This window comes from Macrotis lagotis, chromosome 7 (genome assembly GCF_037893015.1).
Source record: "Macrotis lagotis isolate mMagLag1 chromosome 7, bilby.v1.9.chrom.fasta, whole genome shotgun sequence".
Classification (NCBI taxonomy): Eukaryota; Metazoa; Chordata; class Mammalia; order Peramelemorphia; family Peramelidae; genus Macrotis; species Macrotis lagotis.
Window position 1 is genome coordinate 128618008 of NC_133664.1, and position 19808 is coordinate 128637815.

A 19808-nucleotide genomic window follows, 5' to 3' on the forward strand; every position below is an offset into this window, starting at 1 on the left:
AGTGTGGGGCCAAGCTAGTTGTAGGGGAGTTTATATGTGTGCGGGCATACTGAGGTTCATTCATTGGTTGATGGAGTCATATATCCCTAATTTTCCTAGTTGTTCTTTTGTCTAATTATTTTTCTTTTCTGAATTGCTGTTATCTTTTGCATTACCTTATGTATCTTACTCACCTGTCTCTTTTTTTAATGATTTCTCTTTTCTTTCCTGGTATTTTCTTATTCAAATGCTCTCTTTCATATTAAGACACACACATGTTAGTTTCTTTTAAAATATATTCTGCATGGAAAATCTGGAAACTGATCAGTCATGAAATAATCTTAATAAAATCTATCAAAGATCTCTTTGTCTTCTATAGGAACATGAATGTAAACTGACCCAGGACATCTTAGAATTGATTGACCGAGAGGTTGATCTTATGATGAGAGGAGTTAAAAGCAGTAATCTTGAAGGACTCAGAAAAAGAATAGCCACACTATTTCTTCAATATATTAAAATACCTTTGTTTAATCCTGAAGCAGCCAGATATCTTAAGGTATTTTTCTACTTCTTCCATATTATCTTTTCTTCATTTTAAGTTAAAATTAACATTGAAAGATTTAAAATTACTGCTGGCTTGTTTTTGAACACCATGAACACTTAGCAGTGAAACCTACTTAAAGCTTAGGACTTTTAGGACAACAGTAACTAAGCAATTTGATGGGGGGTGAAGATTAAAGTTGGCTTAGAGTTCTTTTAGGAATTTTTTTTACCAAATTCAACCAGAAAAACTACTGGTCTCCTAGAATAAGACTGTACTATTGAGACAATGACTAGTGTGCACCCCAGCGTCAGTGGTAGCTAAGTCAATGTCATCAGAACAGAGGGATCAAGCTTGTGAGTCTGTCTGCAAGAAATCCCAAGTACAGCCTGAATTGGATTAAAATGTAGTTGGGAAATGTTGCATAAAACAAATAGAAATATGGTATAATGTAGATAATATTAATTTGTGGTTTTCTAAGTCTATATGCAATAAAAGGGAACTGTTTCTATTTGAGTTTGATAGCAGTGCTCCAGGAGATCCTAAGAAGTAAGTTTAAAAAGGCTCCTAACCTGAACAAATTATCATAAAGCTAAAACCTATGAGCTGAGAGGCTAAACCCAGATCCTCTCACTCAGACCCTATTTGTTTTTCTAGAATCTTGGGCACACAATAGGACAAAAGCAGCAAGTTAGAAACAGGATAGTAACAAAAACAAGCAAAAACAACAGCAAGGAGAAATAACAGCTGTCATTGAAGGGGACAAACTCAAAAAGCCAACCCCAAATTGTGTCCCATATTACCGGATAAGTTCATAATCATGATGCTAAGATAATAAAAAAGAAGTAAAATTTTATTGAAATATTTCTTTCATAGGGCAGAGATCAAAGTAATAGAGATCACGGTGTAGTGAAAGAGCCAGGAGATGTAGGTGTAATCATGACTCTACCATTAGTTAGCTACCTTGGGTCTTGGACAAGCCATTGAATTTCTTTAGTCCTTAGTTGCTTCCAAATGTAAAGTGTGAGAGCTGGCCCTGAAAGAGCCTGAATGTTATTTATAGCTCTGAAAATTCTATGATTCTTATATGATTTCCATTAAAAAGCTAATGTTTTTTCAAATTTTAATCTGTGAGAAGGTACAATCCTAATTGTTTCAGAAATTATATTTTGTGGAGCTAGATGCTAGATAAATAGGACCCTTTCTTGTGAAGTCAGGAAGGGACTGCCCAGGTAAAATAATCAGGTGGACATGCAACCTCATTGGCATGGCTGTTTTTGTCCCAACCTCTGTGATTCCCGTCTTCTATGTCCTCCTCAGTGCATCAAAGGCCTCTTCCTCATTCTTGTAGTGTCTCTAGTGCAGCACTCTGTGTGAAAATCTCTGGTAATCCATAGGATCACAGACATAGAAAAGGAACCTTTCTGTTCCCTACTATATCTTGCTGCCCCTTCTCAGTTCTCGTGGATAGTTCAAACATTTTACAACTTTTCTTTTTCAGAAGCAGGAAAGATACCATGATGCCATGAACCATTTTAATTTAGGTAAACATTTTTTTGAACAAAAGATGTTTATCACATGTCCTATACAAGAAATAATAAACTTCATTATCTTGTATGCAGAAGTATTAACTATATAATTTGCTGAGTATAGAATGGGAACAATTCCTTTTCTTTTATTCTTCATCTGTATTCTTTACACTTGTGCTTTTATACAGTGTCATTGTCACTTGCTGCAGTTTTGTGAAGAATCAGTAAGTGTTCCTTGGAGAACTTTTGGGGGATTAAGTCTTTCAGCTTTGTCTGAGTTACTTCCTATCTGAAACTTGGACCTGTAGACACTTAGGCCTAGAACTCAAAGAGGCATGGGTGATGCCTTCAACCTGACATTAAAGCCCTGGAAGGACACAGGTTCTGCAAGGAGCTTAATAAGCCTATGTACTTATAAGCTTTAATGAAGTCCACTGATACTCTTAGTCCTGAATCATGCCCATAAAACAGGAAGATAGATCTTTTTCCAAGGTCACTTCACTAACTAAGCAGAGGAGTTAGAAATGAACTCAGAAATTTTGTCTCTTCAGGCTTTTGATAGCTTTTCTCTCAAGGACAAAGGTATTGAGTAAATAAATTTTAAGTGAGCATTATTTGGAATGATGATGGAAGATGAATAATCTGTGAAAAGGAGTAGAGAAGAGAGGAGGAGAAAAATGAAAGACGTTGGGAATTGAGGAAAGCATTGGGAATCAACGAACTATTTTAACTGGAAGCACAAAATACTCTGGTGCATATTATATAAATATCAGTCAGATGAAGCCTTGGATCCCATCCTCAGAATAGTGCTTTTAAATGTATAAAATAACATATACCCAAAGGCTAGGGAAAATAAAGATGTAATGTTTTTCCCCATCCAAGTTCAGAGACCCCCTGCAGTCTGTTCTTGGATCCCATGGCAGGGAGGAATCTGTGGATCCCATATTAAGAGACATCTTGGAGAAGGAGAGGATGCTCATGAGCCATTCCTGTGATATTCTAAGCAGTCACCCCTAGAGAGAGCCAGTAAATCAACCTATTTGTTAGCTGAATCATTTTCTGTCCCTATACCTCTGAAATTTTTACGTGGACAATTTCCCCTGAATTAATATTAATTTTTTATAGCTAGTACAAATTGGTTGGTAAGGTGATTGAAATAACTGGATCATCTAGTTGATAGTCTTGTTATGGTTTAGACATGGTTTCATTAGAATAAGTAATGCAATATGATGTTGGAAATTCAGAATCCAAATTATTTCTTCACACACACACACACACACACAACACACACACACACACACACACACACACACACACACAAACACACTTCCTAGGAATCAAGAAACAAGAATTCTAGCCCTTTCACTGATTAACCTATGATTTTTAATTACTATGTTGGCAGAATGACCTTAATGTCTCTTAAGCATGAGTGTGAAGAATTTTTTTATCCCTTATTAACTTGTATGTGTTTTCTCCCTAGTACCTGCTACATAGTAAGTACTCAATAAGTGCTTGTTCAAGAACTATCTTGTTCTATTTGCATACCCATTGCTTAGAAAATGTTTTGTCCATGTTAAGAGTTTAATAATTACTTTGTCATTTATTCATTCATGACAACTTCTATAATCTAACACAGTTTACTTAATTTCTTTGAGTCTATTTTCTTATTTGAAAAATGAAAATATTCATGCCTGCCATCCATTAAACAGAAGGTTTTTGTGAATGAATGTCACAAGAAGTATATGTGAAAACAGTTTGAAAATTATAAGGCATCATGTAAATAGATTATATTTGTTCCTAAAATGGAATATGTTTACATATTAATTCATAGAAATTTGTTGTTTTTTTTACCAACTGTAATAGATTCATTTCATTTCCTTAAAGTTTTTTTGAAACATAAATGCTTTAATATCTGGATTTGATTTAAAAAATATTCCTAGAGCTGCAAATATTGTTAAGCATCATTTAATAATCAAACTATCAGAACATATTCTGATCATTAGCAGCTTCTGATGATTTTTAATTTATCAGAGTTAGTGGTTTTGACATAAGATTGAAATCTTCCAATTTTCCTATTTAGGTTCCACAAGATCCAGCAAAGCTTTATAAAAATATTTACTTTTGTCGAAGTTGTGAGATGTATCTGCCATCTACAGAATTCTCTATTTCAGCCACTTCATGTCATCTTAGTAGATGTCGCCGGTGTTGTATGCTTGATAATGAAGCCCGACAACGTGAAGCATTTTTGAAATACAAGGGTTTACTCAAACAGCTTTATCAATCAGAAGCTGATTATGAAGATGATTCTCAAATTGCTTACCTGATGCAGGTATGATCTGGATTATTCATTAATGACTGATCATAGAAATAATTGTTACTCTTTGACTCTACAGAAAGCATTGTTAAAAATATTTTATTTATATATTTTTCCAACTGTATGCAATGGTAGTTTTCAGCAATCTTTTTTTTCCCCAAGGTTCTGAATTTTACATTTTCTCCCTTCCTCAATTCTCACCCCCCATAGAGAACTATCTAATATAGGCTCCTCATGTTTATCCATGTTAAACATAGATCCATATTAATCGTGTTTTCTCCACATAGCATTCTGAAATGGAGTGATTGTCACTCTGATCAAGAAAACTAATTAGTGAGAACTAGTGTTATTGATTTTTCACCATATAGATTGTTTAATGTGTAAGTTCTATAGAAGTATGCAAAGTTCTGTATATATTTTCTTTTAACTCTATTCTGAAGGCATAGGTGTAAGCATGCTTTCCTCTATATAATATGATGATCTTTGTTTTCTTTATCTTTGAATTTTATAAACTTAGGTGTCCATTATTGGCTTCTTATGTTTGGAAACCGAGTGTCTCTGACCAAGAAAAACAACCCTCAAAAAGGAAGGCAACTTTTGCTTTGTATTTTGAATTTTGCAATTCATGAAATAGGTTCATTTTTCATATCCTCTCTATCATTAATAGAGTTTACTCTTTGGAAAAACTACTTAATACATGTGAGATGAATGAATGCATTGTAGTCATTAATTGCTGCAAGAAATATATTACATCTTATTCTGTATGTCCAAGATGTATTCATTCATTTTACATAAATTAGCATCTGATCAAGTCAGACCTATTGGAAAATGATTGATTTCTCTAATCATGTAGACTTAGTCATAGTTGCAGCAAAGTATAGTTAGAGCATCATAGAATTTCAAAATTTCAAGGAACCTCAGCAGTCAGGTAGTTCAACCTTTGCCTCCCAAGGGAAAAAAAAAAGAAAAGAAATCTCTACAGTGTATTCAACAAGTGATCATTTGACTGGAGGTCATCTAATCCCCAGAGATAAGGAACCTATTTTTTTTTTCCTGAGGTACTCTACTCCACTTTTTCATGACTCTGATTATTGGAAATTTTTCCTTAAATCAAGTCTAAATTTGCCTTTGTATAAATTGCTTCTGAGCCTGATCAAAACGTGATACAAAATTTATTATTTCCTCTAGGTTTAAATATTGTTAGCATTTGAAATTGAATTTGAATTGAATCGAATTGAAATTGAATTGAAAAAATTGAAATTGAATTTGAATTTTATTAGGTTGTGATCTTTTCAACAGCTGTTTTTCCTCACTATATCAACAGGATCTAACATCTTGTCTGGCATGAAATAAATGTTTGCATTGACTTGGACAAGCACCTTTTAAGTGAGCTCCAAATCTGAAACCCTGACCTCATTAGCACTTTACATTAATATCCAACTGAACTCATTATCACATGTGAAAAAATGAAAGTAAATAAAATACAAGACAAGTTTTCCTGTGGTATTTGTCAATCATAGCCTTAGCAAAAAGGACACAAAATGTATTAGGAGCACATGAGTTATCTTTAAGTGTTTAAGGCAAGGAGAGTGAGAATTCCTTTTTTCATTGGTAAAGATTTATTAAATGTCTGCTCTATGCAGAGCACATTGCTAGGTTGGAAGGATACAAAGACAAAACCTCAAGGAGCTTTCTTCTATGTGGAATACAGCATTTAAGACAGAAAGTTACAATATAATTTAAGGAGATGAGAAAACAATGACAACTAGACCAATTATGGCTTTTTGAAGGAAGCTAATTATCCTAATAAGCAGAGATGATAATGTATATTCCGGGTTCCTGGGACTATCTGGATAAAGACCTGGAGGTGGGAGATGAAATGATAGTTTGGGGAAAAGTAAGTACTATATTTACCCATGTATAAGATGTATTCTTTTAAAAAAAAATTTGGGGTCTAAAACCTGGGAGAGTCTTATACAGTAATTGAAGATTTTTTTTACTTGCATTTCCTGCTTTTTTTGCACTTGTTTTTGTGCTTCATTGTTTTGTATTTGTTACCAGTATATTAGGGTATGTTTTGCCATGTTCTGCCCAGAAATGACTCAGAAAAGATTTTCATCCAGTGCTGAATTCAAGTTCAAAGTGTTCCAGCTTGCAAAAGGGAATGGAAACTGTGCTGCTGAATGTCAGTTTGGTCATCCTCCAACTGAGAAAACAATCTGAGACTGGCTATGGGAAGAAACAACCCTATTGAAAACGCCCCTGGCAGAAGAAGGCTGCAAGTCTGTCAAATCGCCTGATTTAGAGATGGATTGAAGAGTAAAGGGTCATTGAAATTTTTGTGTCCACAAAGATGGTTCAATAGGAGACAAGAAGAATTACGGATGAAAAAGAAGTGACTGATTTCAAAGGAAGACAAGATTGGTGCTTCAGGTTCATGAAACAGAATGAACTAAGCATGCATCCACACACCAGACTTGCCCAGGGAGAGCCTGCGGTCAACCTCAAACCAAAGCACAGGCAGGAGAGCCGTCAGAGCCAGATTCTTCATCAGACACAGATGAGGGTGGGAATTTTGAGAGCGATGAGGAATTGCAGGAATTTTATGATGAAAAGAACTTGACTTCAGTAACTTTATGTAAGACTTTTTTTTCAAATTTCAGGCCCCCAAATTAATTTCTTATACATGGGGAAATATGATAACTGAGTTTGACTGAATTGGAGGATACACCTCAGGGAGTTTGGGAAATAGGAGTAGGAAGGTCAACTGGAGTCAGCCTGGGGATTTTGCCTGAGAATGCCAGTGGCATGCAACAGGACCTCTTATGTGGAGTAGAAAATAAATTCTTTCTAAATGAATGAAAGGATTCCCACTCTCCTTTTCTGTGATAACCCTGTATTAAATACTTTTCAGCATGCGACAGAGTGAACTCACCATTGTATGTTAGTGTAGAGTGCTAATGAAGTCAACTTTTCATATTCAGGGCCCAAATTCTATATCCAAGTCAATTCAACATTTACTTTATGCCAGATATGGTGCTAGTTCCTGTCACTATAAAGTTGAAAAACAAACTCTTAAGGAGATCATAATTTAATAAAATTTTTAGACTAGAGGTCTAATTCTTGATTAGACATTTCAACAACATCTGCTCATAGTCACAAAGGAGACCTGACAGGAGTGAGAGTTTTGGATATTTCTATCATTAAAAAAGGTTCTAATAATTAAGTTCACAAAGAGAAGATGAGGAAGTCATTGCTAGCAAGTTAAATATAAAATGGTCAGTTACTTAGTTCAGTATGAATCAACAGAGCCAAAGAAGCAAATACTGCCTTCACCTGCATTACAATGGGCCTCTTGAACAGAACAAGGGAGTTGATAATTTGCCAAATCTGGAGTGCTATGGTGAGATCTAGGCATCATATTTTAGGAATAACATAAAGAAGATAGACGATGTCCAGAATAGGGTGACCAGAATGGTAAAATCCCATATAAAGATTGATGAAAGAAACTAGAGCTTGGAAAAAAAAAGATATAGATGGAGCATTTATGGCTGCTTTTGAAGGGCTCTCACATGAAACAATGTCCTGCTCAGCCCCAGAGGACAGAAGTAGAAGTGGATGCAAATTGGTGAGAGGCAATTTAAGATTTAATATAAGGGGGAAAAAATTCTCAATCATTAGAGATATCCCAAAGGAAAATCCCAAAAGAAAAGGTCTTCAGACAGAGGCTAAATGAATTAAGTAATGAATGAAGAAAAATTTATTCAATATATATACTATGTGTTAAATGTTGGAAGTACAAATAGAAAAGGCCTAACAATCCCTGTCCTCAGGTCTTAGAGTTGTAGCTGAAAGAAACAACAGAGAAAATAAAATTCAACTGCAGGGTTGCCAGGCTTAAAGGTTCTCAGGGTGAAGTTGTAGAACACTTGGCAAGGTTTAGTGTTCCTTAGGTACCTTAGGTGAGATGACATTGTCATGGATCAGTAAGGTTGAGAGGTATGGCAAGGAATAAGTCCTAATGGTCTTCCATATTGCCAGAAGGAATAGAATTGGTGACTCCTAGCTTGTCTATTCTGTGTGAACAGTCAAGCAGCCTAGATGGATTCTGGTAGTCTGGGGAAGTCTCCAGAAGGGAGGGCACCCTCAGTTGTGGTGTGTCTTCTTGCTGCCCTTGTAGGATAAACTCTTTGAAAAGACGATGTAGGGAATCTTGTTCAATTCGGACTGGTATTCCTTGAAGTCCTCTCACTCAATCGATTTGTTTTTATATGGAGCACAGAGGTTAAATTTTATATCAAAGAACTACCCGGTAAAGATACTCTAGTAAAGTGTTAATCAGTATTCCACTGGAGTATTAGCATATTTTATATGAGCATAATTTTCATCATAAGAAATTCAATTTATCTGATTTTTTCTTTCACAAAATGAGAATAAACCATTTATTTTGAAACTTCATAAGAAATGGAGAAAACATAAAAGTAAGAATAAAATAAATATTTTGAAATTCGTTTCAAAGTTATTTTGCAGAGCCTTCTAGTTTTGTAATAGGCAAAATCAATGTATAAATAAAGGCGTTGATTCCTGATTATTTTTATTTTATTCTATTCAAGTACCATTTGTGTAGTATAGCTTTCATATATAATGGTAAAATTCATTTACAAATTACTGATTGGCTACAAAAGTGTATCAGGTAAAATTAAAAATGAAACTTAAGATATAGAGAAGGAAAACATTTCTGCTCAGAGGAGGTATTTGATTATGGATTAGCCTTCTTAGATTATCTGTAAGGTACCATTATCCCTAATAGTGGGTTCAGTTGCAGAATATAAGTAACTCTATTATTTTGTATCATTTGCAATATGATATGTTCTTGTAAGCTGCCACTTGAAACTTTTTCTATTTTGAAATTATTTGTTCTTTTCATCATCTAGCAGATCTTCTTATCAATTTCAGTTTTGACACTTTAAAAAAATTCACATTTTTACTTTTAAATGTATATGCAGGGACGGCTAGGTGGCGCAGTGGATAGAGCACCGACCCTGGAGTCAGGAGGACCTGAGTTCAAAGCTGTGTGGCCTTGGGCAAGTCACTTAACCCTATTTGCCTTGCAAAAACCTAAAAGGAAAAAAAAAAGATCTTTAAATGTATATGCAACAATTCAACTCGGTGTCTATATTCTGACACAAGATTAATGCAAGTAACTAGAAAGAAGATGAAACAAACATAAACTTTGAGAATGATTAGAAATACATAACAGAATAAAAACTCATGTATAGCCTTTAGTTTTTTTATCATATTCACTGCTGTGACAATACTGTTTCTTATTTTTAGTGATAACCATGGTGTTTAGGTTGCATTTAATATATTTTATTAATACATTTAATTTAATATATTATTAGGTTATCTATTGCTGAAATGTTATAGCAACTAGTGGATACAAAATTTTAAAAGTTTGTTTAAAAGTTTAATTTTGCAATTTTTTTGTGCTGATCTCAAAAGAGATCATTAGAGAACTAGAAGAAATAGATTTAGAGTTAGAAGAAATTTTAGAAGTCATTGAGGCCAACCTTATTTTGTTGGTGAGGAAACTAGGGAAGATGGAGGTTAAGTGAATTACACAAGGTTACATACATAGTGTTGTAGGCAAGATTTGAACCCAGGTCTTATATTTCTATTATATTGTCCTAAGATTTTTGAAGTAAAGAATAGTTTAAATTTTTTCCATATTTTTGTGATTGGTTCTATATATGTGAGTTCTATATTTGCATTGCTAGGCCTAGTGGAATGAGATTAAAAACTCCATTTTCATTCATTCATTTGAAAATGCTTATTATCAAATAGATAAAAAATCATTAAACATTTAAATATATTTAAATTTTAATTAACCCAGAGATCTTAACTACTAAAAAGGTAGAATAGAAATTAATTTATGAAGAAGAAAGTATAAAAAGGGTCAGTGAGTAAATGATTAATTAAAAAATCTTGGTAATAATTCTTACATGGACAGTCATTGCTTATATTGTACTTTATAGAATCTTGCATGGCTAAGTACAATCCAGGTAATCCAGATTACAGGTTATATAGACTGGTGTATCTAAGTCATTTGTATTTTTTCTATAGAACCTATTGAGAAGATAACTTTACATCTTTAAAGAACAATTTAATTTTTGTAGAGAGATAACATATTCTAATTCTTCATTTTAAAAATGACAATGGAAATGGAGAAGAAATTAAAAATACAATTAAATATAGGAATGACAAAGCCCTTATTTCAGACATGAAGAATAAAAGATATGTAATTCTGTTTCATATTATGCTGAAGAAAGAATAAAGATATAGAAAGAGACATATTGTAGTAAATTATCAATTATCACTTCCTTTTAATGGTATTGATATTTTTATTCTTTTTTTTTGCAAAGCAATGGGGTTAAGTGACTTGCCTAAAGTGATGCAGCTAGGAAATTATTAAGTGTTTGAACTCAGGTCCTCCTGACTCCAGGGCCGGTGCTCTATTCACTGTGCCACTTAGCTGCCCCAGATATTTTTATTCTTAATTGATACTCTTAATGTTTTTTCAATTTTGAGAAAATACTTGTCTAATTTTCTTTTCCTATTTCAATATGTAGTTTTGAAATAAATTATTTTCCTATAAAGTTTTGAAGTTTTTTTTAATGTGCATGGGAGTAACTTAGATCTTATAAAACTTTAAGAGACAGGTTAATTACTGACCAATTTAAATGACTTTGATATTTGAATGTTGTTATATTGCCTTGTCTTTGTTTTTTGAGACAGAAGTCTCAATTTTCCAAGCCAGAAGGTTATGAAATATTATCTCACTAGAACTAGCTTTATGAAATTGATCAATCCATGTATTCAAGGTATCCTTGAGGAAAATTTGAGATCTAAGTAGACAGAATTTTGCAATTCATAAACACAGGTGAACCACATCACCATAGTCACATATTGACTGAAAGGTAGGGAGAATAGAAAATGTCTAATATCATCATAGATTTAACAGGCAAATTTGTTCCATAATTCTCTAATTTTAAGTGACGTATAAAACATACACACACACACACACACACACACACACACACACACACACACACACACACATATATACATACATATATATGCACCAAAAGTGTTTGCTAACATCATGAAGGATGTCCAAGGCAGCAGAATTCAAATGAAAGGATTCCTATTCCTAGTTAAAGATGAAGTCTCCCAGATAGAAGTATCACTTTGGGATTATTATGAAGACCTGATTTCCTACAGAGGCTCCTGAATAAGGTTCCCAACCATGAACAAAATTGGTTTAATGGTATAGGTGGATTGAAAATACCTGTTTAGGGGCGGCTAGCTGGTGCAGTGGATAGAGCACCGGCCCTGGAGTCAGGAGTACCTGAGTTCAAATCTAGCCTCAGACACTTAATAATTACCTAGCCGTGTGGCCTTGGGCAAGCCACTTAACCCAGTTGCCTTGCAAAAACTAAAAAAAAAACCTGTTTAGATGATTAATTGTTTCATATTACAGTTGAACAATGACTGGTCCCAGTATGGAAGAGGAGGAAGAGAAGCAGGGTAGATTGCTTTTGGAAAATTAAATAACACTTTCAGTAACCCTGAAACTAGAATCTGTATTTGTTTAAACACATATATTCTTCTAATGATGCCATATAACCATGAGGCAAAGCAATCTTTGAAGAATCAGTTACAAGTCCCCCAGAGGCAAAGGCTACAGTATAGAAACAAGGACATGAGAAGTGGCATAAATGAAATCATCAAAGAGATGTATCATAGAAAGGGAGGTGGACTCTTTGTGTGTCAGAGCAAGGTATCCCCCTTCCCAGTCTATTGATTAGAATCCTATGGAAGGTTTTTTGGGAGATATAAGCAAGAATCTTACAGGACACAAATAAAGGAAAGGATTGTGATCAGTGTCTGTGGAATGTCCACCTTGTTGTCCACAGATCCATTGAAGTATTATATGAATTTATGGCAAGAACTCACAAGTCTTCCTTTTCTCTCTTTTTTTAGTTTTTTGCAAGGCAAATAGGGTTAAGTGGCTTGCCCATGGCTACACGGCTAGGTATCTATTAAGAGTCTGAGGTTGGATTTGAACTCGGGTACTCCTGACTCCAGGGCTGGTGCTCTATCCACTGTGCCACCTAGCTGCCCCTCCTTTTCTCTCTATGAGATGGAATTAAATCAGACGTTTTCCCCTCTGTTAGGGGAAATAGAAAAGGAAAGAGCAGATGCAAGGTCAAGGAGAGAAATCTGAAAGGGACAGAGAGAATTGAGGAAAAGGGATCTGCTTCCATCATCATTTATTTCCTTTGCTCAGTTACATATTTGTGAACAGAGAAATGCTTCAGTTATATTTATTGGGAACTAGTCCCTAAACATTTGTTACTTGTCAATACTGTTATGTTCACTTTTATAGACAGCTATGTCAATACTGCTATGTTCACTTTTATAGACAGATACTATGAGCCATAGAAAACGTGACATGATTTTGTTCAAGACCACCACTGAGCCAGAAAGGGTAAATTGAGTCATTGTGGATCTTTAAGTAGAGGGATGGTCACTTGTCAGGGATTTCATAGAGAAGATGTTTATTCAGGTATTGGCTAATCTGGATGATTCCTTCTCAGTCTGAGACAAAGTAGTCCATTTGCTGTGTTAGCACAATATCTCTAGAAGAACACCTGGGCAATTCCACCAGTATTTTTGACCTGGACTGTTTTCTCCATTTGGAAGAAGTCCATGTGAATGGTGTCTATTTGGTTAGAGAGATGATTGCCCTGAGGCATGATGGAAAAGAGAAGCCTTTGGTTCTTAGGGATGTGGTTGAACAGGGTCAGGTTTCAAGAGAATGTACTTCCTATGTGATGTCCAAATTATCCTGTCTCCAATTATCTTGTTTGCATGTTCTCCTTAGAAGAATTCTCATGATTCATGTATCAAGTTTAGAAAAAACCTGCTATAATCCAAGGCTCATTCTCTTAGGAACTTTCCCTTGGTTGGGCTAAAAGGAGAGAGATGCTGTGAGATAGAGGAGGGGAATATAATTTTATATGGCCTTAGAACGATTGATTCTAGCAAAACCCTTTGAGTTTAGGTTATAAGAAGAAAAGACATTTAATAATTGCTAGTCTACCTAGCTGTGTGGCCTTGGGCAAGCCACCTTGACCCCATTTGCCTTGCAAAAAAAAAAATAAATAAAAAAATAATTGCTAGTCAAAGGAGGAGTGGTACAGGATCACTAAAGGTATCTGGGTGGAATAGAATAGTCCTGTTCCTTCTCTTTGCAAGACCAAGTTCAAATGTGGCCTCAGACACTTACTAACAATGTGACTGACCCTGGGCGAGTCACTTAGCCTCCCCTTGCACCCCATTTCCTCATCTGTAAAACTATCTGTAATAATAGCACCTCTTTCATAGTTTTCTTGTGAAGATCAAATAAGTTAACATGTAAAATAGCTTGCAAAACTCAAAGTGCTATATTTAATGCTGGATGTGATGAGGACTTCATTTTAAACTAAGTGATATTTATTTAGTTTTTTGATTTTTTAAAATTAATTTTTATTAAAGACATTATTTGAGTTTTACAATTTCCCCCTCAATCTTACTTCCCTCCCCCCCACCCCTCCATGGAAAGCAATCTTGTCGGTCTTTACTTTGTTTCCATGTTGTACCTTGATCCAAATTGGGTGTGATGAGAGAGAAATCATATCCTTAGAGAAGAGACAAGAAGTCTAAGAGGTAGTAACAAGATCAGACAATAAGATATCTCTGTGTTTGTAAATTTAAGGGAATAGTCCTTGAACTTTGTTCAAACTCCACAGCTCCTTATCTGGATACAGATGGCACTCTCCTTTGCAGACAGCCCCAAATTGTTCCTGATTGTTGCACTGATGGGATGAGTGAGTCCTTCAAGGTTGATCATGACTCCCATGTTGCTCTTAGGGTATACAGTGTTTTTCTGGTTCTGCTCATCTCACTCAGCATCAGCTCATGCAAATCCCTCCAGGCTTCCCTGAATTCCCATCCCTCCTGGTTTCTAATAGAACAATAGTGTTCCATGACATACGTATACCACAGTTTGCTAAGCCATTCCCCAAATGAAGGACATTTACTTGATTTCCAATTCTTTGCCACCACAAACGGGGCTGCTTTAAATATTTTTGTATAAATATTTTTGTAAATATTTTTGTTTTTACCCTTTTTCATCATCTCTTCAGGATATAGACCCAGTAGTGATATTGCTGGGTCAAAGGGTATGCACATTTTTGTTGCCCTTTGGACATAGTTCCAAATAGCTCTCCAGAAGGGCTGGATGAGTTCACAGTTCCACCAACAGTGTAATAGTGTCCCAGATTTCCCACAACCCTTCCAACAATGATCATTATCCTTTCTGGTCATATTGGCTAATCTGAGAGGTGTGAGGTAGTACCTCAGAGAAGCTTTAATTTACATTTCTCTAATAATTAATGATTTAGAGCATTTTTTCATATGGCTATGGATTGCTTTGATCTCCTTCATCTGTAAATTGCCTTTGCATATCCTTTGACCATTTGTCAATTGGGGAATGGCTTTTTGTTTTAAAAATATGACTCAGTTCTCTGTATATTTTAGAAATGAGTCCTTTGTCAGAATCATTAGTTGTAAATATTATTTCCCAATTTACTACATTTCTTTCGATCTTGGTTACAGTGGTTTTATCTGTGCAAAAGCTTTTTAATTTAATGTAATCGAAATCATCTAATTAGTTTTTGGTGATGTTCTCCAACTCTTCCTTAGTCATAAACTGCTCCCCTTTCCATAGATCTGACAGGTAAACTAGTCCTTGATCTTCTAATTTGCTTATAGTATTGTTTTTTTATGTCTAAGTCCTGTAACCCTTTGGATCATATCTTGGTAAAGGGTGTTAGGTGTTGGTCTAATTTAAGTTTCTTCCATACTAACTTACAATTATCCCAGCAGTTTTTATCAAAGAGGGAGTTTTTATCCCAATGGCTGGACTCTTTGGGTTCATCAAACAGCAGATTACTATAATCATCTCCTGCCTTTATACCTAGTCTATTCCACTGGTCCACCACTCTGTTTCTTAGCCAATACCAAACAGTTTTGATGACTGATGCTTTATAATATAATTTTAGATCAGGTAGGGCTAAGCCACCTTCTTTTGCACTTTTTTTTTCATTAAGCTCCTGGCAATTCTTGACTTTTTATTTCTCCATATGAATTTACTTACAATTTTTTCTAACTCAATAAAGTAATTTTTTGGAATTTTGATTGGTAGGGCACTAAACAGATAGTTTAGTTTTGGTAGAATTGTCATTTTTATTATACTAGCTTTACCTATCCATGAGCAGTTGATATTGGCCCAGTTATTTAAATCTGATTTAATTTGTGTGAGAAGTGTTTTGTAATTATTTTCAAAAAGATTATGAGTCTGTCTTGGCAAATAGACTCCCAAGTATTTTATATTGTCTGAGGTTACTGTGAATGGCATTTCTCTTTCTAGCTCTTCCTGCTGTATCTTGCTAGACATATATAGAAAAGTTGAGGATTTATGAGGGTTTATTTTATAACCTGCAACTTTGCTAAAATTGCTAATTGTTTCCAGTGGTTTTTTGGATGATTTCTTGGGATTTTCTAGGTAGACCATCATGTCATCTGCAAAGAGTGAGAGTTTTGTCTCTTCCTTCCCAATTCTAATTCCTTCAATTTCTTTTTCTTCTCTAAACATTTCTAATACAATATTGAATAGTAGTGGTGATAATGGGCACCCTTGTTTCACCCCTGATCTTATTGGGAAGGCCTCTAGCTTCTCCCCATTGAATATAATGCTTGTTGATGGTTTCAGATAGATACTGCTAATTATTTTAAGGAACAGTCCATTTATTCCTACATTCTCTAGTGTTTTTAATAGGAATGGATGCTGTATTTTGTCAAAAGCTTTTTCAGCATCTATTGATATGATCATATGATTTCTGATAGGTTTGTTGTTGATATAAATCTAAGTGATATTTAGACTTTGTTTCAGAGAAAAGGAATACTTATAAGTAAATATATGAAATATATGATGCAAGTTACAAAGAATAAGTAAAAAATTATTGGCTATAAATTTTTCAAGCTAACCTTGATGCTCACCTAATACAATCAAAATGATTGTTCTATCTACAAGTAGAAGTTACTCAGACAGAATATGATAGAAAGATCAGGATTCCTGGGTCTTGTGGTCTGGGCAAGTCATAAGATTGTTGTCTTTAAAACATTTTTCTTCTGCAATTTGGAAATAGTAATATCCATCCTCTGCATTGTTGTTCAGTCGTGTTTGACTCTTTGTTACCCCAATGAGGTTGTCTTGGTAAAGATACTAGGGTGGTTTTCCATGTCCCTTTTCAGCTTATTTTGCAGATGAGGAACCTGAGACAAACTGAGTTAACATGCTCAGAGTCACAGAGCTTAGAAGTGTCCAAGGCCAGATTTGAACTTATGGAGATGAGTCTTCCTGACTCCAGGCCTGGCACCCCATCCCTTGCTGTTGGAAAAGTATCAGGTGCTGAACATAATTAGGGTACCTTATAGCTAATAGCTGATGACACATATGCTCTGGAGTATATAAGTTGTGGGAAGGTTGCTGGACTTGATCTTGAGACATTAACCTGTGACTCTGGGAAAACCACTTAAACTTTCTGAGCCTGTTTCCTCATCTGTAAAGTGGGGGATAATAATACCTGCAGTAAAGACTTCTGGAGTTGTTTCTAGGCTTCCATGAAAATAAATAGTGCTTTATAAATCTTAGAGAACTATGTTAAAGAGAGTTAATATTGTTGTTATCTTAATCTTCTGGCAGAAATAATCACTTGTCCTAAGTAAAAGTCCAGGTAGGACTATAACACTGAACCAAAAAGACTGTAGAGAGTAGAATAAATAACTCTTAATAAAAATAAGGGATTTTGATACCATGGGACAACTCTTTTAAGTGATATATTTATGTATATATGCTAAAAAATTTTAACTATGCTAAAGAAATTTTAAAATCAAACTATTTTATGTAACATAAAAGCTAGAAAAACACACCAGAATTAAGCCTAGCCATTCCTTCTCAGATTTGTTTTTATTCCTAGCTGCAAGATCTCCAGTACCTGATTGAGAATATTTGGGCTTCCCAGTCAGCCCTCAGTGCCTGGGATGATCTCTATGATTTGGTCATTGTCAGATGGGACAAAACACAGGAATGGGCCCCATGGAATTGTATTCTCCTGACTAAAGATGAAGCAGATGCTCATATCAAAATACAGAGCTTGGAAGAGGTAAGAAAGATTAAAGTATTATTTAATTTCAAATTCAAGGGCAGTTTGGGGGCAATTGTTTTGATAATTTATTAAAGTTAAAATTAATTGCTTTCAGATTGCATATTCTGAAACCTAGATGGGTAGCTGTGTTTGAAGACAGTTGACCAGTTAATCAGTAAGCACTAGAATTAAAATACAGAGAATGAAACAGTTATTTACTTTCATTACAATGAGGGGAGAGAAGTTGATATATAAAAATACACATAGTATAAATATAAAGAGAAAAACCATAAGCTGAGAAAGTAGTTGATACTATGTAGTTAGGGAAGTAGGAAACCAATAATTGGGGAGATCAGGGAAGTCTTTCAGTAGAAGGTGGTACTTACGTTAGTCTTGAAAGAAGACAAAAGAGATTATGTGAGGTGGTGGCAAGGAGAGAGAGTTGGTTCATTTGAGGCCTGGGGGATGGTGAAGGCAAACTCATGGACATGGAAGATGGAGGGTCAGGTATGGGGAAGAGAGAGTAGGATTGTTTAGCTTGAATACCAATTCACATTCCTACCTCTGCCTCTAGTTTCCTCTGTGACACAATCTCTCTGTACTTCCATTTATCAGCAATTTGGGAATAATTTCGGTCTTTATAGTACTGCTATGAGACTATGATAACAAATAGCAAAAAACTTTCAAAGTCATAAAGGGTTATTAGTTCATAGATGTTAAAAGCAGGTAGAGCATCAGAGATTCATAGATCTAAATCTAAAGGGACATAAGGAGCAGATTGTGTTACCAGGTAGATAAAATATGAACCTAGGCCCTCTGATTCTCAAGCTAGAGTTCTTTCTGGACTGTATTGTCTTTTCTGATGTTTCATTTTTTAGTGATTAATACATTATGTAACCTCACCCACCTACATATATATATCTTACAACCTTCTCATAACTTAACATACAAATACAAGTCTGTAAAATTGAATAGTCAACATTTTCCTATTTCCAGTTTAAATAGAATAGTTGTTTAAATGATAATAGTTCATTCTTCAAACACTTTTTTGATCACCTACTTTGTGCTAGATACTGTATTAGGCTATAGGTTTATGAAGATAAAAATGAAATAGCCCATGTCTTTCTGGGGAGATGACATTTCCATATCTAAGTACAAACACAATTGATATTAGGTGGTTTTGAAGGAAACTAGGCATTCTAAGGGGAGGAGATGGGGCTGGGGCAGCCCCTTTGCAAAAGCATAGAGCTAGGGAATGGAATATCATGTGTGAGGAGTAGGACTGAACTCTAGAATGTGGGAAGGGGAGCAAGGACAATAAGCCCAGGATGGAGAATGAGCTCTACACAGATGTTAGAGATTTTAGTTGTATAAAAATATTTTCTGAATTGGCTTCATATATATCTCTGCATGGCTCATTGAGCCTTTTGTAATAGCAGTGTCATTCTTTCCATGTCTGAAAGATCTCCTTCGGACAGCATCTTGGAGGAAGGCTCCTAATAAGGTTGGAGAAGTAGCTCAGGATCACTGGTTCAGATCCCACTCAGATTGGCAGTGGCGGAAGTTCTGTCTATCATTTCTTTTTGTTAAGACAATTAAATTTGAAGAGTCCCTAAATGTCAATGCTTATTGGTAGTTTTAGAAATCCAGAATTAAATTAGCCCCCAGAATAAATTACATTCTTACTCTTGAGGGCAATCTCTAAAAAGTGTCCTGGAGATTCAGGGTTTATATCAAAATTTACACAGCAGAGTATGAAAATTAAAAGAAAACACCCTAAAATTGATTGAAATATGAATACTTCCTTATGATGGTTCTCAATGTATTAAAAATGGAATTGCTGTAAATGAAAAAGGTTTATAAATATGAACCTTTGCATCTATTTTCCTGAGGTTTAGTCATTAAAGAAGTACCTGAAATTGGAGAACCCCATAAGTTTTCTTATATTACAAAGTCATACTTCACTTTAACTGGCAATCATTGTGATAGAATATAGATTTAATATGGTCACCTAGTTTCAGGGCCCCATTATTCATTTGCTTCATGCTACTATAAATGATAGAAGCATTGCAAAAATGAAATATCATTTATTATTTCTAAATTTGAAGTCAGGGATGAAATTGGTAGAACAT

The 19808-nt window shown here is 34.9% G+C and overlaps 1 protein-coding gene across 1 annotated transcript in view; it reads left to right on the top strand.

Annotated features, from left to right (window-relative positions):
* Positions 1-19808, top strand: part of IQUB (IQ motif and ubiquitin domain containing) — a 109420-nt gene that overhangs the window by 82687 nt on the left and 6925 nt on the right. Inside the window, 3 exon segments of the mRNA XM_074193806.1 lie at positions 359-535; positions 4130-4378; positions 17509-17694. Coding sequence (XP_074049907.1) covers positions 359-535; positions 4130-4378; positions 17509-17694 — 612 coding nt within the window.